This window comes from Tachypleus tridentatus, chromosome 4, assembly GCF_004210375.1.
Source record: "Tachypleus tridentatus isolate NWPU-2018 chromosome 4, ASM421037v1, whole genome shotgun sequence".
Lineage (NCBI taxonomy): Eukaryota > Metazoa > Arthropoda > Merostomata > Xiphosura > Limulidae > Tachypleus > Tachypleus tridentatus.
The window spans coordinates 116,162,640-116,187,011 of record NC_134828.1 but is presented as its reverse complement, the minus strand read 5'-3'; the positions used below and the strand labels follow the sequence as shown (position 1 = coordinate 116,187,011).

The 24,372-nt window shown below is 36.2% G+C and overlaps 1 protein-coding gene across 3 annotated transcripts; it reads left to right on the top strand.

The window, feature by feature from the left end:
- Positions 1–22,560, top strand: LOC143249931 (uncharacterized). Of its 3 annotated transcripts, none has more exons than XM_076500546.1 (6): positions 1–55; positions 863–956; positions 1,684–1,843; positions 4,147–5,287; positions 5,864–5,972; positions 22,044–22,560. In XM_076500546.1, the coding sequence occupies exons 2-6, from the start codon at positions 880–882 to the stop codon at positions 22,543–22,545; spliced, it is 1,989 nt and encodes a 662-aa protein (XP_076356661.1). In that variant the 5' UTR covers positions 1–55; positions 863–879; the 3' UTR covers positions 22,546–22,560. The 3 variants fall into 3 exon arrangements, with proteins under 3 accessions (XP_076356661.1, XP_076356662.1, XP_076356663.1); XM_076500547.1 differs by having other exon boundaries at positions 22–44; XM_076500548.1 differs by lacking the exon at positions 1–55 and adding an exon at positions 69–307.
- The last annotated feature ends 1,812 nt before the right edge of the window (positions 22,561–24,372 follow it).

Sequence of the window (24,372 nt, the reverse complement as noted above, 5' to 3'; positions counted from 1 at the left end):
TTTATTTTGTTTCAATATGAAAATTCCAGATTGACATAACTGTGGTGCTGTAGTAGTAAGACTAGTAATACATATAAGTTTAAATTTGTGATATTATGTGCAAATAACATTTGTGTTTATTTTAAACTTTTATAATTAACATCAGATGCTTTAACAAAACTAACATTGAGTTTTACTGAAAAGAAAGTATTATTATTATTATTGATTATTTTATTACAATTACATTACAGCTTATAAGCCCTAGTAGTATTAGTGGAAGTAATAACATACATTTAGTAGAAGTGTTTTCATGTACTTATGATAATCTGTGAGTGTAACTGAAGCTTAATTATTTTATTTGTATCAAATCTTAGTAATAAATTCCTTTAAAATTACTTGGTTTCTATAATTATCTTCATTTGATTAGTATTGTCAATACTTGTATAACTCAAATACCACCTCTGTTAGGAAATAGTAGTCATACTTCTGATAAATAAATGTTTAAAAAAAAATCATATCATTAGAGTGGAGGTGAATGTGTGGGGACAGTACTAAAGAACCAGGAATAATTTGAGATATTGAAATGGTCTTGCCTGTGAAAGTCTGAAGGAATTTAATTAATCAAAAAATAATTGGTTTTACCACACAAACCTTTTTATAAAATTGTAAATAAATATTTAGTGAAAATCTTGTAATTGCTAATCTGCTGTATAAATTAGTATTAAGTGTTACTGAACCTGTGAAGATTTTTTTGTTCATTGAGGAAGTGGGTTGAAATTGAATGTTTTCTATTAATTTTCAACTGGTGAAACTGGAAAAGATATGTTTGATTTATTATCAACTGATGAAACATATCAATAACTGATGGAATTACACATTTCAGATTTTTTAATGTAGACAATGACGTTCAGTATGTTGAATTGTATCACGTCTCTTGACAAAATTCTGAGTGAGGAGTTGAATTCTACAGATCAGAGGTGAGAAAACTTTATTAATGACACAAATAAGTTTAAACTGAATTCTAATTCAATAAAACTGATTAGCTTAGCATAAAAAGGAAAGGCTCACCCTTTGAAAGCATTTATGTTTTCAGGTTTCTTGTATCAAAATTTATTTACTTTATTGGTCGTAAATATTTTCTACATAGTGAGTGATAAGCAGCTGTTAAGCAGTAAGAACTCATAGGTAAACTAAAGTCATGTTCTGTTTAGTTGTGTGACAAAATAAAAGTAATCTTCCAAGTAATATAATGAATTTTATATGGAATGTAGAATGCACTAGTAAACAATCTTTTATTAGATGAGGAACATTTTTAAAGTGTTGGAAACACTGGGATAAGAATTTCCATAGAAATATAACCTTTCAAACACTTCTCTACCCTACAGATTTAACAATAATATGCCAACTTTCATTCATTTCATACATTTAATGGGTTATCACAGAGAAGATAAGTGCCATTGGTTTGTGATATGTTTCCTTTTTGGTTAATAATCCTTATGTTAATTTTGGCATGAGAGTTATTACTTCTGGGACATTAGATTTTGAACAGTTTTATCTTTATATGTGTGTGTGTTTTTTGCTGGAAAGAAGATAAAGAATGTCAATATGGGGAAATAATTTTCTCATTCATGAGAAGTCTTAACAAATTATTTTTCTCATATAATTGTTTATTTATTATCAGGTTTATTTCTGTTGCACATTTAGTATTGAAGCTTGTTTAAAAGAAATTGAAGAGGTACTAGAAGGAATTGGAAGCAGGTGTGAAAATGGAAAAGGAGAGAATATTTCTGATGGGAAGAGTAAAAATGAAACAGTGAAGAAAGATGTTCAGTCAAAACGTCAAAGAAGCTGTCTTAGTAAAGTTGTAAGATATATTTACATAATATTTGGAAGTTAAAAGAAAACATTACACATACACAATAAAAGTCGTTATGCAAGTGGTTCTGTTATGACTACTTCTCAGCAGTATTGTTTTCACACATGGCATCAAATTAAAAAAAATGTTTATTGAAATTCATGATGACAAGAAACCCACTTGAAGTGAAAATGTGTTCTCAAGATGGCTGGTATGAGTATTAAAACTTTAATTAAAATATAGAACAATATTTGACCTTTGTTAACCTGGAGATGAACTAACAAGGTCAAAACATTGTTCTGTACTTTATTTTAATTAAAGTTTTAACACCAGTATTTGCTGTCTTGAGAATACATGTTTATTGAAATACTTTCAAAAGTACTTAATAAGAAGAGAGTAAGTATAGCTGTGCAATATTTTGTACAAACACTCAATTATACAGTTGTTCCAATTGTGTTTTGAAAATACGTTTTAAGTTCAGGAAAATGTTAACTTTTGATGAGAACAATCTTAACAGTGTTATGTAATAAAATAATGTTGGTGTTATGGTTGTTCTCATAAGTCATTCAAGATGGGTCGTTACTTGTGGTACAGAAATATTTAATACAAGTCTTAAGAGATTATAATTCTATTGTTTAGGTCATTGCTCAGGCCATATTTGAAGTATTGAGTGTCTTAGTAAGAAATTGAATTGTTGGAAAGGGTTCACAGAAAAACAAATACTAAGATGACACTTGGAATGGAAAGGTAGTGATACAAGAACAGATTTTTCTCTGTAATGAGAGTATTTCTGATTGAAGATTGCAAAGAGAATTGTAGTGTTATTGCATCATTCTTTGTGGTGAAAACTATGGAACTCAGCTACACAGATATAAATTTTGGGAGGTTTGGAGTCACCTTCAGATAATACAGTTTTATTTTTGGTAAATTAATTTAATGGTAATTGTATCACCTTCCTATATAATACCTGCTACTGTGTGATGTTTTAGATAAATTAATGTAATGGTAATTGTATCACCTTCCTATATAATTCCTGCTACTGTGTGATGTTTTAGATAAATTAATTTAATGGTAATTGTATCACCTTCCTATATAATACCTGCTACTGTGTGATGTTTTAGATAAATTAATTTAATGGTAATTGTATCACCTTCCTATATAATACCTGCTACTGTGTGATGTTTTAGATAAATTAATTTAATGGTAATTGTATCACCTTCCTATATAATACCTGCTACTGTGTGATGTTTTAGATAAATTAATTTAATGGTAATTGTATCACCTTCCTATATAATACCTGCTACTGTGTGTATCTCTTAAAAACCATTAAAGATCTATACAACAGCATAGTAGAGTGGTGAATGGGAAATAATCTAATAATTAGAGTTAGGCTTAGTGTAGCAATATCCTAATATCTGTTTGACCAAACATCATACTGAGACTGTAATGCTAACTTAAAGGATATCTTTACTGTCTCTCTCATTGATGTAGTATTTTCTATTTCTTGCTGCTTTATGTTTTAGTTGTAACTTTTTATTTTATCTTTTGTAATTTTTCTCTTTATTGTGACCAATAACCTTCACATAACTGGCTTCTGACAGTAAAAAATGGTAAATAAATGGGACAGTGTGAGCTAAGTCACTCTATTCTGCTCAAAGTTTTTTTTTGTTTTACTCATGTGAGGCCCTGAGAGTTGAGGTTAAATTGGAAGGAGGGTTTTCCCCCAACACAATTTGGGTCTTCCACCAGTATCTTAACAAACCAGAACACATTGTATAATGATCCATCTTATGATTTGTATCCTGATCTTGGATATTTCTATTGTGGCTGCAATTTTTATTTCTTTATTCTCTTTCTTATGAACTTGCATTTCATTACATCACTTCCAAGGTTTTGATGTGCTGCCATGCTGTTCTTCCTTTCTGTTTTTAATCTTTTTAAATGTATATACATTTAGTTATAAAAATAGTTTAAATCATAATATTTTTTGCTTTTGATATTTGGGTGGAAGCAAATTTATTATGACTTGATATTTATGGAAATTATTAAAAATTAATGTTGTGTTGTTTTAATTATTAAAAAGTTAGTGTTGTGTTGTTTTAATTATTAAAAAGTTAGTGTTGTGTTGTTTTAATTATTAAAAAGTTAGTGTTGTGTTGTTTTTCCCTTTCCACTCAGCCATGAGTTGTAAAATTTTTAAACATTTTATTACATTAGAAACGGTTGTTTATTCTGCTTAAACCTTATTTCTTGTCCTATCTAGTATTTAACAAGAAAATATCACTAGTAGTTATTTTTTATATTTTTTACAGGTTGCCTGTATACATTACGATGTGGGATGTCTTGAGCAGCTGTTAAGCCACTTGGAAGAATTGAGAAGACAGTGTGGGCTTGAACTGATTACGTCAACATGTCTGTGTTGTTCATTTTGTTCTGAAAGAGTCAGTTCAGATATTCCTAGCCTTAGTGCTGAGAAAGCAACAGAAGCTCTTTGGAACTGTATTTGCTTTCATGTGGAAAGTTACATTAATAGCCACCTGCAGTCTGTTTTGATAGGAGACAGTGGTTGCAGTCGTTTAGTGAAAAAAGCTGCTTTTAGATACTATTTAAAGATAATTTGTTCTGTTCTAGATGCTACTTCAGTTTGGGATTTTCATAGGAGATTACGCAGGAAGCAACTAAAACTTTTCAAATGTCCTTGTATAGAAGCTTCTGAGGAGCTCTCATGTTGCTTATTTTGCTTACTGTCTTTCTGTCTGCACTGTATTATAGAAGACCTAGAGATGGTATGCATTGGTTACTTTCAACCTCTTGTGGTGACCTGGACTGAAGTCCAGAAAAATTACACTGAATTCATTGCAGATCATGTCTCAAGTGTTCTGAGAGTTTTAGATGGGTTGAGACAAGAACAGAAAACCTGGCCAGACATAGTGAAATTAATTTTTTGTTTAAAAGAGAAAAACCAGTGTTTCATGAACCATAGTCAGGAACAACAATGTGATTCTGCCATTTCAGAAGAATATTTGGAGACATTGATATTTGAGGAAAAAGGTGTATTTGTTGACATAGTAGAACAGGACAGACTATCTGTTGAGGTTCACCCTGGGTCTGGTAAATCTCGTTCAGACAGATGGAATGGTAAAAGCTTTAAGAGCACAAAAAGTAAAGGGTCACTGGTGTCAAAAGGTTCTTTAAGTGTCATTATGAATGACACTTACCTTGATACAAGAAAATCTTCTTTAACAGTAGAATGTGGGAAAAACTGGACAACAAAATTTAATGAGAATAAAGAGAAAGAACATATGGCAATTTGTCAACTCACAGATATTATCTTGAATATGGTTGAAGCATTTCTGAAGTTTGAGGAACAAATTAATTCACTCCATACAGGAGGTCCTGTATGCGATGACTCAAACTTTGCTGCTCAAAGTATTTGCTTCCAACTCCTAGGAGGTGAGACAAATAATAATAAAAACAATGGTTTTTGGAGTAAATATATTACTTTATGACTGAAAGCTGAAAGCAAATTTTATTTGTATGGTGAATTGTGTGGTGCTATGTGTAGTGTTTCTTTGCTAAAGTCAAAAGGAAATAAAGGTTTTAAAGCTTCCTTTACATATAATAGAGATATTAATGAAATTAGTTTTTATAAGTGTTTCAGAGCTATTCTGTTTGTAGAAAAGTGGAACTTGTAGCTTTATTGTTTTTGTGCATCAAAAGAGATTTTTAGGACATTCCAAATATAATTTTTTAATGTTTTATCATTTTTCAGAAAGTAATGTTTTTTAATTATGTATTATTACTTACAGATATTAATTTTCAGTAATTTAAAAGGAGATAATGGTTGATTTAATATAGTATATTATTGTACTCTTGTTGGTTTGTAAATGTTTTAATGAACTATAGTATTATGATAGTAAAATATTTTTGAATTTAGAAAAATTATAAAGAAACCATTGAACATTATTGAAAATATATGTTCAAAATTTAGCATTTCTCAACAGTTAAGATATGCTTGGGGTTTTTTAGGTGTAAACAGCTCATTTCCAGATGAAAGCCCTAAACAGTCACCCTTTCACCAGACCAAGACTGCTTCCTATGGAAGTGAAAACTGTGCCTCTTTGTCCTGGGATTGGAGGTATGTTTGTGTGAAATACTTAAACCTTGGTTTCTGTTGCTGATGTTGTGTTGTAGTGGTATGTTGATGTCCTTCCAGTATTATTAGCATTTCCTTCATAGACAAATATTATGGATTTTACACAAAATTTGTTTAAGAACAGTTGTCCAGATTTATCTGTTATGAGCTACAACTAAACTCTGACCTCATGTTGAATAAGTGAAAGTACTTGATAAAGTGTTTAGAATCATTATTTAACAATAACAAGTCAGAAATTCTTTGTGAAATACTACATAGAAACCAAAGGTCTATTGTCTTAGCTGTTTGATAAGGTGTTTAGAATCATTATTTAACAATAACAAGTCAGAAATTCTTTGTGAAATACTGCATAGAAACCAAAGGTCTATTGTCTTAGCTGTTTCAAGGCAGGGTTAGTTGTCAAATATGCAGATAAACAAAACTTATGATGCAAAGAAGAATGTCAAATAATAGTATGTAATGAAATTTATATTTGACTACAGTTATTTTGTACAATAACGGATAGTGGTAGAGAAAATTAGATGACTAATTGAAAGGATTTTAGTCATAAAAACATTTTCACAACAAACAGTCATTATTAATTTGTACACTCCCATCTTTCTTCTTGTTCCCGTAAAGATGAGAGTTTAGTATCCAATCTTCCTTCTATTTCACTCAACCCAATTCTAGTCTTTCATTGGTTTCTAGTAGTTGTTTGTAGTCCACAATTCATGGTGATTGATAACCTCGTCCATGGTTGCAGATATGGTGATTGATAACCTCGTCCATGGTTGCAGACATGGTGATTGATAACCTTGTCCATGGTTCCAGACATGGTGATTGATAACCTCGTCCATGGTTCCAGACACTTTTTCAACACCCTAATTTGCTTCTTTTAGTTATCCACAATGATAGACCTCATGGTTCTCAGTCCTTTCCTGCTTGATGTTGGTTACAAATCTGCTTGTTTGTATTGGGTTCAGTAAAATTTTTCTCAAGAGTTACTTTCCTGGGACTTTGTTTCACTATTAAATAGACACTTAGCGGCTAAGTTAGCCTCTAGTTCCCTGTTTTACTGTTGCTTTTGTCTATTACAACCTTTCTTTTTAATTGTCTTGCTCATGATGGCTGGCTCAGTTCTTCAATTCAGTCTTAACTGCCACAAGTCAAGAGTAAAAAGTGGAAGACCCATTTAAGTACTTTATTTCTTGTTTTTGATGTGTATTTTTTATTATTATAAAGTTAACTAATACATAAAAATTGAAAACTTTTTAAGGTAAATAAAACCACTCTTATTAGTGACAATCACACATGTAGAATCTTTCTGCTATTGGGCTCGCTTTATGCTAGCAGTTATTTCTGTTATTTCATATTTATCTCTTTCCTCACTTCCATTTTCAAGGGAATAAATTTGTGTTTGAGGCAGTAAGCAAATGCAGGAAGTAATCTGGACATAGTCCAATCACCAAGACAACACCTCAAGGAAATGCTAATATAGAGGAAAATGGACCCCAAGAACAAAAATCATTGGTTTGTAAATGCATAGTTGGAGACACATCAGTGCTGGACCCAAAGAAATGAAAGGTTCTGAGGAAACCAGAGTCCTCAAAAGCAAATTAACCTCTCATATAGGAGAATGAGAATTGTAAAACTTGGTTAGTCGTGTCACAGGTCAGAGGCAAAAAAGTTGGCTTAACTTGGTTGAGACAAGAAGAATGGGTGTCAGAAAGAATGTAGATCCCAGGATAAGTACCCCACTCCCAATCAAGTAGCCATAGAAAAGAAAGGAAGAGAAAATATCTAAGAATGGAGTAATAGAAGGTAATAGTTCAGGAATGGAAAGTCCAGCCCCAGGCCTTAAATATGGGAGGCAAAGACCCACACAATGTCAGAAAATATAAGAGGAGCAAATGTTAAGTCAAAAAGTGAAACAAGGAACAGGAAAATGAAAAAAATGGAGTATAGACTACAAAGGGAGGACAACTTAAGATAGATGTGTAGGAAAGTGTTTGACACATCAACCATTATCAGAGAAGCCTTTCTCAACCGCCAACATCTTGTATCAATATTCTTTGACATAGAGAAGGCTTACGACACAACATGGAGGTATGGCATTTTGCGAGACCTCCATACATATGGGTTACGTGGCCATCTACCCATGTTTATTAAAAATTTTTTAATGGACAGGAGATTCCAAGTTCGTGTGGGTTCGACACTTTCCCGTTCTTTTGTACAGGAACTTGGAGTCCCTCAAGGCTGTGTATTGAGTGTTACACTCTTCAGTATAAAGATAAATGCCATCACTGAACAACTCCCTCTCACTGTTGTGAATGGGCTGTATGTCGACGACTTTCACATCTCGTGTCAGTTGTCAAACATGAGATATATTGAGCGGCAACTACAAACCGCCCTCAATTGTGTACAGAAGTGGACTCTGGCGAACGGCTTTAATTTCTCTCTCTCCAAAACTGTATGCCTGCACTTTTGCCGTCAACGGGTATTCACCCTGATCCTGAACTTCATATCGGTGAAGTTTTGCTGCCAGTGGTCCCGGAGACCAAGTTCTTGGGGCTTATCTTTGATCGTAAACTGACCTTTATACCACACTTAAAGCAGCTTTGGGTCAAATGCATAAGAGCACTGAACATCCTCCGTGTTCTCTCTTCTACCAGTTGGGGGGCAGATTGCTGTTCAATGTTAAAGGTATATCGTGCTCTTATTAGATCGAAACTCGATTATGGATCAATGGTCTATGGCTCTGCCAGAGCCTCGGCCTTAAAGATGCTGGACCCCGTTCATCACCAAGGACTTCGACTCTGCACTGGGGCTTTCCGTACCTCTCCAGTTCAAAGTATATACATTGAATCTCATGAACCTTCTCTACACCTTCGCCATTTGCAACTATCTTTACAATATACTTCGAAACTTCATTCCTTACCAAAGCATCCCACCTGGAAATGTGTTTTCCTTCCTCGGTGGGCAGTACTTTTTCAGAACAGACGATCTGTCATTGCTCCGTTTGGCCTTCGCATCCGGGAGTAATTGGATGAATTGGGTCTGTCCTTGGATAACATTGCAGATTCCACAGGTCAGCCCATCCCACCATGGCTTATTACAGCCCCCAAATGTGACCTTTTTTTCAGTCACCTAAAAAAGGCAGATACTCCAGATTGGAAGTACCGTCTTTTATTCAATGAATATCTTTCAAACAATCATTCAGTTCCCATTTATACAGATGGTTCCAAATCAGGTAATTCAGTGGGCTCTGCTATGGTTTGCTATGGGTCAGCAGTTGCGCGCAGAATCCCTTCTACAGCTTCTGTGTTCACTGCTGAACTGTATGCCATATCTCTTGCCCTGGATCATATTGCAGCTGAGCAGTACTCCAACTGCACTATTTATACTGATTCGCTTAGTTCTATACTTGCCTTGGAATCGCTACACGTTAGCTCACATCCTATTCTCACTGATATTCGAAACCGACTGGCCCATTTCTCATTAGTAGCTACTTCAATCCAGTTTTTCTGGATATCAGGCCATGTTGGTATTCGCGGGAACAAGCTTGCAGACATGGCAGCTAAATATGTCTGCTTCAGCACCATCACTCCTATGCCTATTCCGTACATGGACTATGGTGTTGTCTTCAAGGCTCGGCTCCGTGCCAGCTGGCAGTCCACTTGGAATGAGCAACGTGACAACAAACTTTTTCAAATCAAACCCAAAATTGGACTTTGGCCATCTAGCTTCCGTAAAGTTCGGAAGGAGGAAGTTGTTCTCACTAGGCTACGCATTGGTCACAGTTTTTTAACTCATCATTTTCTTTTATCTGGAACTGATGCACCAATGTGTAGTTTGTGTAACACTCAAATCACTATCAGCCAGGTTTTACTTTTTTGCCATCGTTACAATTCTCAACGACGGCAATATTTTAAACATATTTTTTCCCAGGGTCAATCTGTAACATTGGACAGAGTTATTGGTGATGGTGACTCTGTCCACCTTGATAATGTTTTTAATTTTTTTAATGGCCATTAACCTTTTTTAATCTCATTTAAGTGTTGCATATTTATTCATTACACCTTTTTAATTGTGGTTCCTTTTTTACAGTTTTAATCTCTCTCCTTCAATTTGACATTGGACAATGGCCAGAACATTAAATAACTCGACACCAGGACTGGAAAGGCCAACTTCAGGTGACTAACGCTCCTGTTTAAACTACTCGTTAGTCATCCTGGCGAGTTGTTATTATACTTTTGCTGCATATCATTTCACACTTTTACTACTTAACTTTTTAGTACTGGCCATATTGACTCATAACCCGGAACCAGGACTGGAAAGACCAACTTCAGGTGACTGACGGTGGTTTTTATACTTACCTGTTAGTCTTCCTGGCGGGTTACGATCATTCCAATTCTGCTACAGGTAGTTCTTTACAACTTTGTTGACTGGATGTCAACATTGGTTTTTACACCATTTTCTGTTTTAATTGCTGTTTTGTTTTTACCTTCATTTACTTTTACAAATTTTACTCCATTTACTTGACTTTATCTTTTTACTGGACATTTGGCTACTCATTATTACGATTTTGTGGAGTGTCTTTTAAAACTTTTATTCTTTTACATTTTGATAATAGCTGCTATGACACATAACCCGGAACCAGGACTGGAAAGGCCAACTTCAGGTGATTGACGGTGGTTCTTGAACTTACCTGTTAATCTTCCATGGTTATGATCATTACCTTTTTGCTAGAGTAAATACCTTACAACTTCTTATACTCTGCCTTTTATCTTAACATTGTAGACTAGGTGTCAACATTGGTTTTATACTTTTTTGTTTTACCTTCATTTCCATTTATGTCTATTACTACATTTATTTATTTATTTTTATTTTTTTTTTTACATTTTTACCGAATGTCTGGCGCAGATAGCCTCGCTGCTTTGTGCCATAAAACACTAAATCAATCAATCAATCAATCACATCAACCATGGACTTGGTGAAAAATAATGTAGATTCATATAGAGGGAAGTGAATAGATATAAATGTGGAGAAATGGAAATGACTGTCAGCAGAAAGTGAGACCATCACCAGAAGAAAAGTACCCAGATATTTGTACATTGTGGTGGTCACTGCTGAGAGTGTTAAACTAAAGACCACTGATCAAGAAAAGATGAGAAAAACAGGAAGACTTTAAATCAAGAGTGAGAACATGTTTAGGAGGAGGAACTAGTACTTTTGAGGTACATTTCTTTTATGTTCCCATTCCCACTTCTACCTCTGTATCGCTTGGTGATATTTCACTCTGTCTCTTTCATGATAATTTCTTCCACCAACAGCTCGTGAGGCTCCTGTTTCATATTTCTTTGCAATTGATATCAATTTTTGAGCCCATTCACATCAGGTTTATATTGCCTATCATTTGCTGAGAGCTGTATCTTGAGGGACCACCTCTCCTGGGCAATATTGGTGAGAAATGGGCTATCTCTTTATCCTGGCATGTTTCTTCTCATCAGTGTCTCATTTCACAAGATCATTTTTTTTTCAACTGCTGCATAGTTGGAACTACCTGATCATAACATACAAGATTAAAGTATGTGATGGAGAGGTAATACTCAATTAAATGGATCCCAAGTACAGCAGAACAAACAAGAAACACAGTTAGAAATTCTAAAAAGTCCACAATACAGGCAGGTGTGTCAGTGATTTTATCATACCAGTCGGGAAAGCTTTTAACTTCTGCTTCATGATACAAGTATCACAAATTATGAACTGTGGCATCTGTTTCCTGGAATGTAAATTTTTAAAGAATATTTGTCGCTTTAATGTCACTAAACAACAAGAGTGTTCAGAACAGTTAACTTAAAGTTTTGCAAGGTTGGAGCAACTCTCACTTGCAATAGGTAATGTTAGAAAAGGCCTGTACTTGCCATCAATGGTAACATCTTGAACAGAGAGTCCATCAGCATTCCTGCCTTTTTGATCCATCACTGTGATATGTAATGACTACATCCTCAGATTTCATTACTTCAACAATGCATGTAAGAGCACCTTAGGCTTTGCTAGAGTCTCGGATATTTTACACGTTGTGCAGTGTCGAGATGAACACATTGTTCATTTTGGTCATTGTATTTGTAGCTCCTTCCAAATAGGCCACTGGCAACTTCATTTAGAGCTGCAGCTGCTAAAGTATTAGAACAGTGGAATTTTCTTTTAAGCTTGTCAAATACCCAGTAGAACTTAGACTAATTTTTCCTGACTATTTCTCAGATATACTAAAATTAATATAGCATATTATATGTAGAACTAGAAGACTAAGTAGTAACAAGTACATGAACTTTTTCTGGGTTCCTCCTTTCACTTTATCTACTTCCATCTGTAGTTCATATTCATCATCGTCTTTCCTATTGCAGTTTTCCTCATCATTATTAGCACTATCTGCCCTCAGGTCTGCTTCATTTTAACTAACTCTTGTCTACATCTTCCTTTTTCTTAAATTCTTTCAACATTATCCTATGTTCTTCACGTTATGATGTTCTCTGGATATTTGTGATTGGTGATCCACCAACTCTTCTTGGTCCTCTCATATCCTGCAAGAAGTCCAATTCCATCTGACTCATCATAAAACCATGTTGTTTTTCAAGTTTAGTCCATCTCTCATCCTCACAAAATGTGTCAAACAGTTACATCATTTCTTCATTGTAAACTTTCATTTCGGTCTTCTAAATATCATTCAGTCTAACTTACTGAACATTCTTCTTGAACTCTCTGTAAAGTTTATCAGTATGTTTGGCTACATTCTTAGGGTAGAGGATGTAAACATTACAATATTCCCAGTGTGCAGTCACTGCATAGGCCAGGAGATCCACTTCATCAGAAGTTGACCTCTGTTGCATGCTGGCCCTGTTCTTCTGCATGAGAGACATCATACACTCCACAACATTTCTTCTTTATTAGAAGAATACCAGGTGCTAATATAAATTTCTTTATACACAGTTCCACGTGTTTCTGTACCTTAGTTCTTGTTTTTCATGAAGCCATTTTTCACTAACAGATTCTACATTAATGAAAGTGTCTGTGTTATGATCTGTCAACTGCAAAAACATTAGAAATTATTATATACAAAAAATTTTTAAAACCCAGTGTGATTTACTTTATTAAGTAAATATATATATTTTACTACACAGTTTTACAACAAAGATTCTGTGGAAACATGAGTAAGTAAAAAGTATCAGAAACGTACAAGTGAAAATGATGGAACTGAAGTGGTATAGGAGTAGCTGGTCAGACAATTGAAACAAAACATAATTTGTTAATTTAAAAAAAACTATAATTTTTAGGAGCTAAAATTCACTGATTTATGTCAATAGACGTGTGATACAATATAGAAAACTATAACACATTACAGAACCATATATATTGAACAAGTAACATTTTCAAATGCCATGTCGATATCGACCTTTGGAATAAAATTGCAAATATTTTACACCATATTCTTTGCAGATGTTCGTATAGGGAGGGTCAGCCTGCAGATTTCAACTTTATCACCTGCCTTTATCAGGAGGCCTTGTACATTTGTACATGGCCTTTCTCCTCTCTCTCAGTACCACAAAGTGTTTGCTATCCCTGAATTCTCTCCTTCCTCTTCATTTTGCTTCCTAACTCAGATTTTAATTTGATTTGCTCTATTTTGTACATTGGTTTCCTGCTTTTAGGGCCATCCCTTTATTCTGGCATCTTCTTCCTTTTCGTCTACTATTGCAGCTGTTTGGTTGTTTATCCTATGGTTGCTTTTTGCACATTTCTCTATCATGCTTCTATATCCCTCTCCATAATCCAATTTCTCCTTCCTTAGTCTTTTAACAGCTTGGTAGATTGCCCACACTTCTTTCCCATCTCTATCCTATTGGATCCAGGTTGATTCCCATGTCCTGTTGGGTGGTTCAGTGTGTCCATTACCTCCTTTGTTTGTCATGAGTTGGGGATTCTTGCAGACTTCCACATTTTTTTTGCATTTGATTTGTCACCTTTTTCCTTCTCGTACATTTTTCTTTGGCATCCCTAGGACAAGCCTCTGTAGACAAGCATCTGGTTGTTCTCCATAAATTAATCTCCCCTAAACTTTTTTGATTGTTTAATCTACTGATAGTTTTTGGCTTCTGCATGTAAGTATTCTTCTCTCATTATACTGTCTGTAAGAAGAATACATACTATTTCTCTTTCAGAGCCCCTTTCACATTTATCTATCCTATCAGGTGGCTGATGGTGCCTCCCAGGGTATACTTATTTTCCAAAATCTTCCTTGAGCCAGGTTAATGGAAATAACTCGTACCTTCTGCCATGATACCTTATGTGCCTACTTTGAGATGGTATTTTGTTCAAGACCACTTGATATATTCTTGAGGTATGTCTATGTGTATTTACCTTTTGTTCAGTCAATACCATACCTATTCTGCAGGTGTGTTTTGTCTTTTTCCCTGGCTCACTTTTGAAAATAGAATTTCATGGTCATCCATTCCACTGTCTCTGGTAAGAGATCTTTTCAGACTGAAGGACCAATAAGAGTATGGGTATTTTTGCAGGTCCTCCCACTGTCAATATTCATCAAATGGGGCATGGGAGAATCTAGCCACGAGGGTGTTGGTGTACAGAGAACTCTCACTGATAGGGCTGGGATGATATACAGTTGAGTACCAATAAGGTAAGTGGGGGTGACACTTTCAGTGTGTCTCTAGTCAGTGCCCCTCATTGTGGATTGCTGTGCATGGTGAGGGGACCTCCCAGAGAAGGTAAACTGAAACAACAGAACTTTCCCTGTTTGCTGTGCATGGTGACTTGTAAAGAGAGAGGAGGTTCAACCCGAACACATCACTTTGGTCTTGAATTCCTGTAGATGGGCAGCCTTGTGGTGGCCCCCCTAGGGTCAGTTAGCTGGTCCACTTAGGATAGGGTCGATCAAGTATCCGTGTTGGATGTTTTTAACAGGTGTTGTGGACATTGTATCTGATCTTAGTGTTTGGGTATAGTGTGCACAAAACCCTGGTGTTGCTGCAGTGTCCTTGTTTGATATTGTAGTGTGTCTCCTCATAGGGCTCCATGGTGGGTGGGGTCAGTGGGCACAGAAATATTCTTTTTTTTTATGGATCCTCCAAATAAAACCTTGAATAAAATAGTGAAAAAACAGTACATAGGTAAATGATCACGTCTTGAAGGTTCTGAGCAGCAATTTTCAACATGCATAACATCTGTACCTTATTTCCTTATACTACATTCTCTTACAGACAAACCTTTAGGGCAAATGTCTCCCTTTTTCATTTGGAAGGGACTAGAGGGACTTGCTGGCTCTCCAAAGTCAGTAAAGAAGCTTCACTCTCATAACACATTGGTGGAAACATCCACATCTCAACACAGTGAACTCCTCTTGCATTCAAAGGCAATTGGGAATATACCTGTTGAGGTTATGCCTCATGCTACTTTACATTTGTCACGAGGAGTTACTGTTGAGAAGGATTTGAAGAGCATTCCCGAGTCAGAGATCCTCACTGGTTTCTCCACCCAAGGAGTTTCTGAAGTGAGGCGATCTCAACTCACAAAGATGGAATTATGATGCCAACCATTGTCCTCATTCTGATATTTACATCACAGCATCCACCTGCTACCATCAAGGCAGGTTATCTTAATTGCAAGGTACAGACATACATTCTAAACCCTCTCAGATGTTTGCAGTATCAGCGGTACAGTCACTCAAATACATCATCTTGTGGTTCCTTGATGTGTGCTTGTTGCAGTGGCAAAGACCACAATGCTTATGATGGGAAACGGACCCTCAGTGTGTCAGTTGCAATGGCTGTCACTCATCCTACTTTCATTCTTGTCCTGAATGGTTTGGAGAAAAAGAGGTGCAGCGTTTGAAAACAATTCAAAACATTATTTACCCTGAGGCTCGAAAGTTGCTGCACTTCATTCCACATCTACAGTGGGAGTGCAGATAGATCTCACTATGCCTCCAAAAGAATCATTCTCAAACCAGATGAAGTCTTTTGAACTCCATGTTTAAAAAAGTTGATGAATCAACTTCTACACCTATCTCTGTCCCTCATATACATTCCACCAAACCCCAAGATCCACATCCTTTGGTTCCAGGTACAAGCATTTCCTCAGATCCATCTTTCTCTCTCATCCCAAGATGCAAAACAATCATTCGTTCACATCCTCGGTCACTAGAATTTTCTTCCAACAACAAAGACCTGCCCAATCAACCCAGGGCAGAATCTATGGAGATCAACAGACCTACCTCGAATAGAGAAAATAAAGAAAAGAAGATGTGGTCATAAATACAAGGGCTCTCCACCCAATTCACCTACACATAAATAAAAATGGCCACCTTGATGCAATGGAACTTTCGATGTTTGTATTTTAATCTGGATGACATCAAATCACTGATTGCTTCCTACCATCCTGTATGTCTTTCCTTACAGGAAACATTTCTGAAACTTGCCGATACATTCACCTTTCAGCAGTTTTCTTTGTAGGGAAATGACAGGTTGTGTGATGGACGAGTACATGGAGGGATTGCACTGTCGGTTGATCAACATGTGCCCACCCTGTCTTTGCCACTCGACACACCCTTGGAAGCCGTAGCCATCCATGTTTCCTTGGGTCATACCATCACTGTTTGCTCTCTCTACCTGTCACCTGGAGAGACATATAATCAATCAGACCTTGATGCTCTCATTTGAACAGTTGCTGTCTCCGTTTTTCATCCTGGGGGACTTTAATGGACATCATCCCCTCTGGGGAAGTGCTGATATTGATAGGAGCGGTCACTCTGTAGAGTGTATGCTCTCTGACCACAACCTTTTTCTTTTCAATACTGGTTCTTCTACTTATTTCCATGCACCTAGTCAGTCCTTTACTGCTATTGATCTCTCAATTTGTTCCCCTTCATTATTCTCCCATTTTTCATGGAGGGTTGACAATAATACATGAGGCAGTGATCATTTTCCTACAATTTCAAGAGAGACTAGCTGTGGTCAATGGCACCCGACCATTGTGCCCACGTGGAGGCTGGATCAGGCAAACTGGCCCTCTTTCACTGCTCTCGCAGTATTTGATCCTGTCATTGTCTGTAAGCCATCAATAGATGACTGTGTGGCAGCCGTAACTAACTATATTATACAAGCATCTGCTCAATTTTTACCTAAAACCTCAACACGTTTTCCATTATATTCTTGTCCATGGTGGAATCCTGCCTGCCACATGGCACAGAAGGCTCAAAAATGGGCCTAAGATACTTTCCTTAGATATCACACACTCTAGAACCGCATTGCTTTGCAGTGGGCTCGTGCACACACTAGGTGGATACGAGGTCAAAGCCAGATGGAATCTTGGATTAAGTTCACAATCGGCATATCCTCTACCACCAATTCCAAAGTCATGTGGGACAAGATATGAAAGGTCAGTGGGCAATACAATTCTGTCTTCCTCTCGATCTTGCTCTCTGATGACCAGGAAGTAGCTGATACCTGAAGCATCACCAATACTCTAGGTGAAACCTTTTGCCAGTTATCTAGCACTTCTGCTTCTTCCTTCACCTTCTTGGCTATTACGTCTCGGACAAAGCGATCACCTCTTTCCTTTCAAGCGGATTGTCTCTATGACTGTAATCGTCCCTTTACACTGGTGGAACTCAAACCGGGCCCTTCATCGGTCTGGCAGTATATTAGTTGGACCTGACGATATACACTAACTGGCTGCATCATGTATCTCCTGCTTCTCTTGCTATTCTTATGATTGTTTTTAACCGAATCTGGCAGGAGAATGTTTTTTTCTGATGCCTGGTGGCAGGCTATTATCCTATCTTTCTCTAAGCCTGGGAAGGATCCCAAGATTTCTTCAAACTACCGTCCAATTTCTTTGATGAGCTGTCTCTGTAAGATCTTAGAGAGGATGGTTAATGCTCGTCCTGTTTGGTTCCTCACATCAAACAATCTCCTCTTGCCCACCCAGTGTTGGTTCCGACTACAAAGCTCCGCCATGGACCACATAAATCGACTTGAAACATCAATCAGAGAAGCCTTTCTCAATTACAACATCTTGTATCAATATTCTTTGACATTGAGAAGGCTTGTGATACAACATGGAGATATGGAATTTTACAATTCTTATATATATATCCTTATATATATATGGGTTGCGTGGCCATTTGCCAATTTTTTAAAAAAATTTTTTAATGGACAGAAGATTCCAAGTTTGTGTGGGTTCAACACTTTCTCGTTCTTTTCTACAGGAACTTGGAGTCTCTCAGGGCTGTGTTTTGAGTGTCACACTTTACAGTATAAAAATTAATGCCATCACTGAACAACTCCTTCTCACTGTTGCAAATGGGCTCTATGTCAATGGCTTTTACATCTCATGTCATTCGTTGAATGTGACATATTGAGCAGCAGCTTCAGACTGCCCTCAATCATTTACTGAAGTGGATCACAGCAAACGGTTTTAATTTTTCTCTCTCTAAAACCATTTGCATGCACTTTTGCTGCCAATGGAATATTCACTCTGATCCTGAACTCCGTATCAGTGAAGTTGTGCTTCCTGTGGTCCCTAAGACAAAGTTCTTAGGACTCTACTTTGACCATAAGCTAACCCTTATACCACACATCAAGCAGATACGGGTCAAATGTACAAGAGCACTGAACATCCTCCATGTCCTCTCTACCACCACTTGGAGAGTGAATCAGTGTTCTATGCTAAAGATATATCGTGCTCTTTTTCAATCAAAACTTAACTATGGATCACTGGTCTATGGGTTTGCCCCCATTCATCATCAAGGACTTCGGCTCTGCACTGGGGCTTTCTGTGCTTCCCCAATTCAGAGCTTATACATAGTCTCATGAACCTTCTTTGCACCTCCATCGTTTGCAACTGTCTTTACTATATGCTTCCAAACTTCGTTCCTTACCAAAGCATCCCACCTGGGGTTGTGTTTTCCTTCCTCGATGGGCCATACTTTTTCAGAACAGATGGTCTGCCAATGCTCCTTTGGCCTTCGTATCCAGGTGCAGTTGGATGAATTGGGTCTGTCCTTGGATAACATTGCTTTATCCACTAGTCAGCCCATCCCACCATGGCTTATTACAATCCCCAAATGTGACCTTTCTTTAAGTCATCTGAGAAAAGCAGATACTCCTGATTCAAAGTACTGTCTTTTATTTGCTGAACATCTTTCGAACCATCTTTCCATTCCTATTTATGAAGATGGTTCAAAATCAGGTGAGTGTGTGGGCTCTGCCATGGTTTGTTGGGGTTTGGTGGTTGTGTGCAGAATCCCCTCTACAGCTTCTGTGTTCACTGCTGAACTGCATGATATTTCTCTTGCCCTGGATCACACAGAAGCTAAGCAGTACTCAAACTGCACTATTTATACTGACTTGATTAGTTCTCTACTGGCCCTGGAATTGCTTCACGTTGGTTCACATCCTTTTCTCGCTGATATTCAAAACCAACTAACCCATTTCTCATTAACATCTACTTCAATCCAGTTTTTCTGGATATCGGGCCACATTGGTATTCACAGGAATGAGCTGCAGCTAAATCTATCTGCTCTGGCATTATCAGCTCTGTGCCTGTTCCATACATAGACTATGGTCCTGTATTCAAGACACAGCTCAGTGCCAGCTGGCAGTCGACTTGGAGTGAGCAATGCGAAAACAAGCTTTTCCAAATAAAACCCTATATTGGACTTTTGTCATCTTGCTTCCATAAGGATCAGAAAGAGGAAGTTGTTCTAACTAGACCACAAATTTGTCGCAGTTTTTAACTCAACGTTTTCTTTTATCTGGGATTGATGCACCAATGTGTAGTCTGTGTAACACTCAGATCACAATAATCCAAATTTTACTTTCTTGCCATCATTACGACTCTCAATGATGGGACCATTTTAAACATGTTCTGTCCCAAAGTTTGTCCATAATGTTAGATAATGTTATTGGTGATGGTGACACTGTCCACCTTGGTAAAGTTTTCAGTTTTTTAAAGCCCATTAATCTTTCTAATTCCATTTAAGTTTTTTAATTTATATATTAAACCTTTTTTAATGTGGATCCCTTTTTAAGAATCACAGTCTCGCTACTTTGATTTGAAATTAGAAAATGGCCGTAACATTAAATAACTCGACACCAGGACTGGAAAGGCCAACTTCAGGTGACTAACGCTGCTGTTTGAACTATCCATTTGAACTACCTGTTACTCATCCTGGCGAGTTATTATTAAAATTTTGCTACACATCTTTTAAAACTTTTTTTACTTTACTTTTTAAAAATGGCCATAACGTCAAATAACTTGGAACCAGGACTGGTAAGGCCAACTTCAGGTAACTAACGCTGCTGTTTGAACTATCCGTTTTAACTACCTGTTACTCATCTTGGTGAGTTATTATTAAAATTTTGCTACACATCTTTTAAAACTTTTTATACTTTACTTTTTAAAAATGGCCATAATGTCAAATAACTCTGAACCAGGACTGTTAAGGCCAACTTCAGGTGACTGATGGTTTTTGTACTTACCTGTTAGTCTTCCTGGTGAGTTATGATAATTACAGTTATGCTACAGAAAGTCCTTTATGACTTCTATTACTGTAGTGTTTCTCTTAATGTTGTAGACTAGATTAAACATTAGTTTTATGCTATTTATATATTTTTTAAACTTTGTTTTACCTTAATTTCCTTTTATGAATTTTACAAAATTTACTTTTACCTTTTTACCGGATGTTTGGTGCAGATAGCCTAGCTGCTTTGTGTCAGAAAACAGTGAGTCATCCAACCAATCAACCAACCAGGTGTAGCACTTCGTGGGACTTCTTCAGACACTTTTTTACAAGAAGCTCATCTCTCACTGGCCCCTCCACCATTTTAGTGTGGGATTCTAACTGAACAGTGTGTAGAGGTGTGGTGTTGTCTTGGAAGTTAACATAATCTGAAGATATATTTCTGATGGTTGTCTCTTTACCCATCCTCACTTCTGGTGCACCTTTGTACTCTCTTCCTCATCAAAGAATGACATTCTCAAGTGCAAGTGCACAGTGGGCTTTGCTCTGCATAGAGGTATATCACCCTCATATTGGTGGAGGGCTTTTGCTGCAAAATGATATCATTGTACAGTAATGCAATTCACAAGAAATCTTATGAGATTGGATGGGAGTTTGCTGAAGACAAGTGGTATGCACATCCCTGAGGCAGATGTACAAGAATTATAGCTGAACTATGTATGTGTTGGGGTGAATATCTATCAGAAATACATTTTCATGTAAGGAAAACATCAACTTTAAATTGATCATTTCTACAAAATTATGGAATAATACTGATTTCTTTTCACTCCTGCAAATGCGCTTTTCAATTTTCTTCTGTTTTTGTTGTCAGTTGGAATGGCAGTTAAAAGTATAATAATCTAGAATCATCCTGAGTTTGTGTGTAAACAAATGTCAGAATAGTAAAGGACAGAACTGAAATTTAATTATGAATAAGATTCCTGTGATCAAATTCACGTGTATGATATAGTAGCCGATAGTGACTTGTAATAAGATGTGTGAAACTTGTTAAAATATTGCATGAAGCTAAATGAAAATGTAGGGACAAAAACTGTTTCATCTTACTTCTGAGAAAATTAATATTAGATACAATAAAATACAATAATATGAATGAAATGTTTTTTGGCTTCCTTTGGAATTTTGTACAAAGCTACCTGAGGGCTATCTGCACTAGCTGTCCCTAATTTAGCAGTGTAAGACTAGAGGGAAGGCAGCTAGTCATCACCATCCACTGCCAACTCTTGGGCCTCTTTTTTACTAACGAATAATGGGATTGACTGTCACATTATAATGCCCCCATGGCTGAAATGGCTAGCTTTTTGGTGTGACTGGAATTCGAACCAGTGGCCCTCAGATTACAAGTCAAGTGCCTTAGCCACCTGGTCATGCCAAGCCTGGAATGAAATGTATAATTCAAGAAATTTTTCTAGTTTTTTATACTTCAAAATTAACATGTTATAATTTTTACTTTGTTTATGAGAATTTTTTTCTTTCAGATCATGCCTAGTGGAAAGTGGATATCTTAACATGTTACAGCGTACGCTGCAACATTCCATCCAAGAAATAATTCAGGAAGAAATTCATTTGGAATGGGAAAGGTTTAACAGAGGTGAAGAACTCCCAAAGAGAGAGGTGTACATGAATACATCAGAAGGAATTAAAGACAGAAAAGCAGTTCTTCGTAGTGTATTAAACTTTGTTAAAGAACTACATAAGTACATACCAGCAGTAGAGGCAGCTCAAGGTGTGTTCGTTCCTTTCTGTGCTTCTTTTGTTCATACAGTTCACAGTTACACATCTGATATCCTTCACCACATGGAGCAAATAAGCTTATGGGTTCCTCACGAAACATCTGTGACTACTTTATATGTGCTTCTGAATACAGCAGTGTATTTGGAATTCAATCTTAAAACTTGGAGCAACATCCTAGGTGAAGGAAATAATAACAGGTTGGTTGCTATAGCTAGGTTTGGATGCACAGTAGTAAGGAGTGTTTAGATTAGAAATGCAATAAATAATGTCATAAAGATTTCTATTTAATGATGAATTGTTGAAGGTGTTATATGTACTACAACAGAATGGATAAAGTAATAGATAGCACTTCATAGAATATGTTTGTAATTATGTATAGCTCTCCAGATAAAACATTTATGTAGTTAGATTATAATGGTTTAACAGAAAAAATGTTTTTAATGAAATGCTAGTAGATTAATTTGCTTCATTTAAATTGGTTCAACTCAATAGATAATAAATTTAAATGTATCTCAGAACAGCTGGTATGGGTACTAACACTTTTACTGATAAGGAGAGAACAATGTTTCAACCTTAACCTGAAGATGATCTCTCCTTTGTGGACATGTGTACGACTAGAAGTAATGCTTAGTTTTGTGGGAATATAAAATTGTGTGTAAAAAGGATGACCAGTGATTTAAACAGATTTAATGATGTGATGAAGAAGAATACGTATTTATTAAAAGATTTTATGTTGAAGACATGAGCATTCTAATCTGTAGCTTTAAACCTGGAACATTTCTACATCTTGAAACAATATTTTGACCTATTGATTTTTTGTACTTTGACTTTTACGTTATCACAATAAATTCAAATTTGGCTAACTTTTAAACTCAGGATTCATATGTATGTAATTGATCTGTTATAATGTTAAAATGTACAACAGTCATATTTTATCATATTGCTTTAAATTCAGCTACTGTTCAGATGCACAACTGTTATATTTGATCTGTTGTTATAAACTCGGTCAATATACATAAAAATTCTGGTCTTTTGTTTTAAACACAGCTATCCTGTTGCTATAACTCAGCTGATATTTAAGTTACACAACTGTTATATTTTGGTCTGTTATTTATAAATGCATCTGATGTTTAGATGCACAACTGTTATATGCTGATTTCTTGCTATAAGCTCAGCTAATGTTTAGGTGCACAGCTATTATATTCTGACCTGTTGCTATAAACTGAGCTAATGTGTAGGTGCATAGCTCTTGTGCATTCTGACCTTTTGCTATAAACTCAGCTAATGTTAAGATGCACAACTGTTTTATTCTGATCTATTGCTATAAGCTCAGCTAACATCTAAATGCAGAATTGTTATATTATTATATAAGCTCAAGTAATGTTTAGATGTACAGCTCTTATATGCTTCAGTCTGTTGCTCTGACCTTATTTGTGTGGTTTCTTTGATGCTGGGACCTTATTAGTTATGATACAACTTAATTCAGACCCTATTACCATCATGTTATCTTCAAGGGTTTCAGTATTGCCCCATTTCTGCTGCAATATGTTTTTGGCACTTTCTCTATGTTAATGTAATCATGAGTTTGCATCAGTATAACAAGTCTTTCCTACTTTGTTGCTATTTGTCCAATATGACACCTATTATCATTACCCATCCTTCTCCTCACCAGTCCCTTTTGTGGGTGTTTCATCTAATTGTCTTTGAGATCACATACTTTAACAACAGTATTGGTGACTACCCTGTGGGTTCTGGTCCAGTGGGAGTTCAGCTTGCTGATTTTCTTAATCACTGGCACCCTTTCATCATGGACTTGTGGATTTTTCAAGTTTTCTGAAATATATCTAATATGTTCATCTCCCATTATTTCCACCATATCATGGTTTCTTCTTCATCAGGTTTTCATCTCCCACCTGTGACCGTTTTTCAGTCTTCTGTGCGAGTTTAACTAGGTAAGTTCATATATTTTTTCCTATCTGGGGTCCTTGCTTCATTTCCATATTATATGGATTCTGCTTCATGAGAAGTGGTGCCTGACTGTGTATTCTTCGGTTTAAAATCCACACTACAGCT

Bases quoted from the DNA above. Each gene is read 5' to 3' on its own strand.
- LOC143249931 (XM_076500546.1), top strand. From the start codon at position 880: ATGACGTTCAGTATGTTGAATTGTATCACGTCTCTTGACAAAATTCTG. The intron at 1,844-4,146 runs GTAAGATATATT...TATTTTTTACAG, and splicing joins GAAGCTGTCTTAGTAAAGTT to GTTGCCTGTATACATTACGA. The intron at 5,973-22,043 runs GTATGTTTGTGT...TTTTTCTTTCAG, and splicing joins TCTTTGTCCTGGGATTGGAG to ATCATGCCTAGTGGAAAGTG.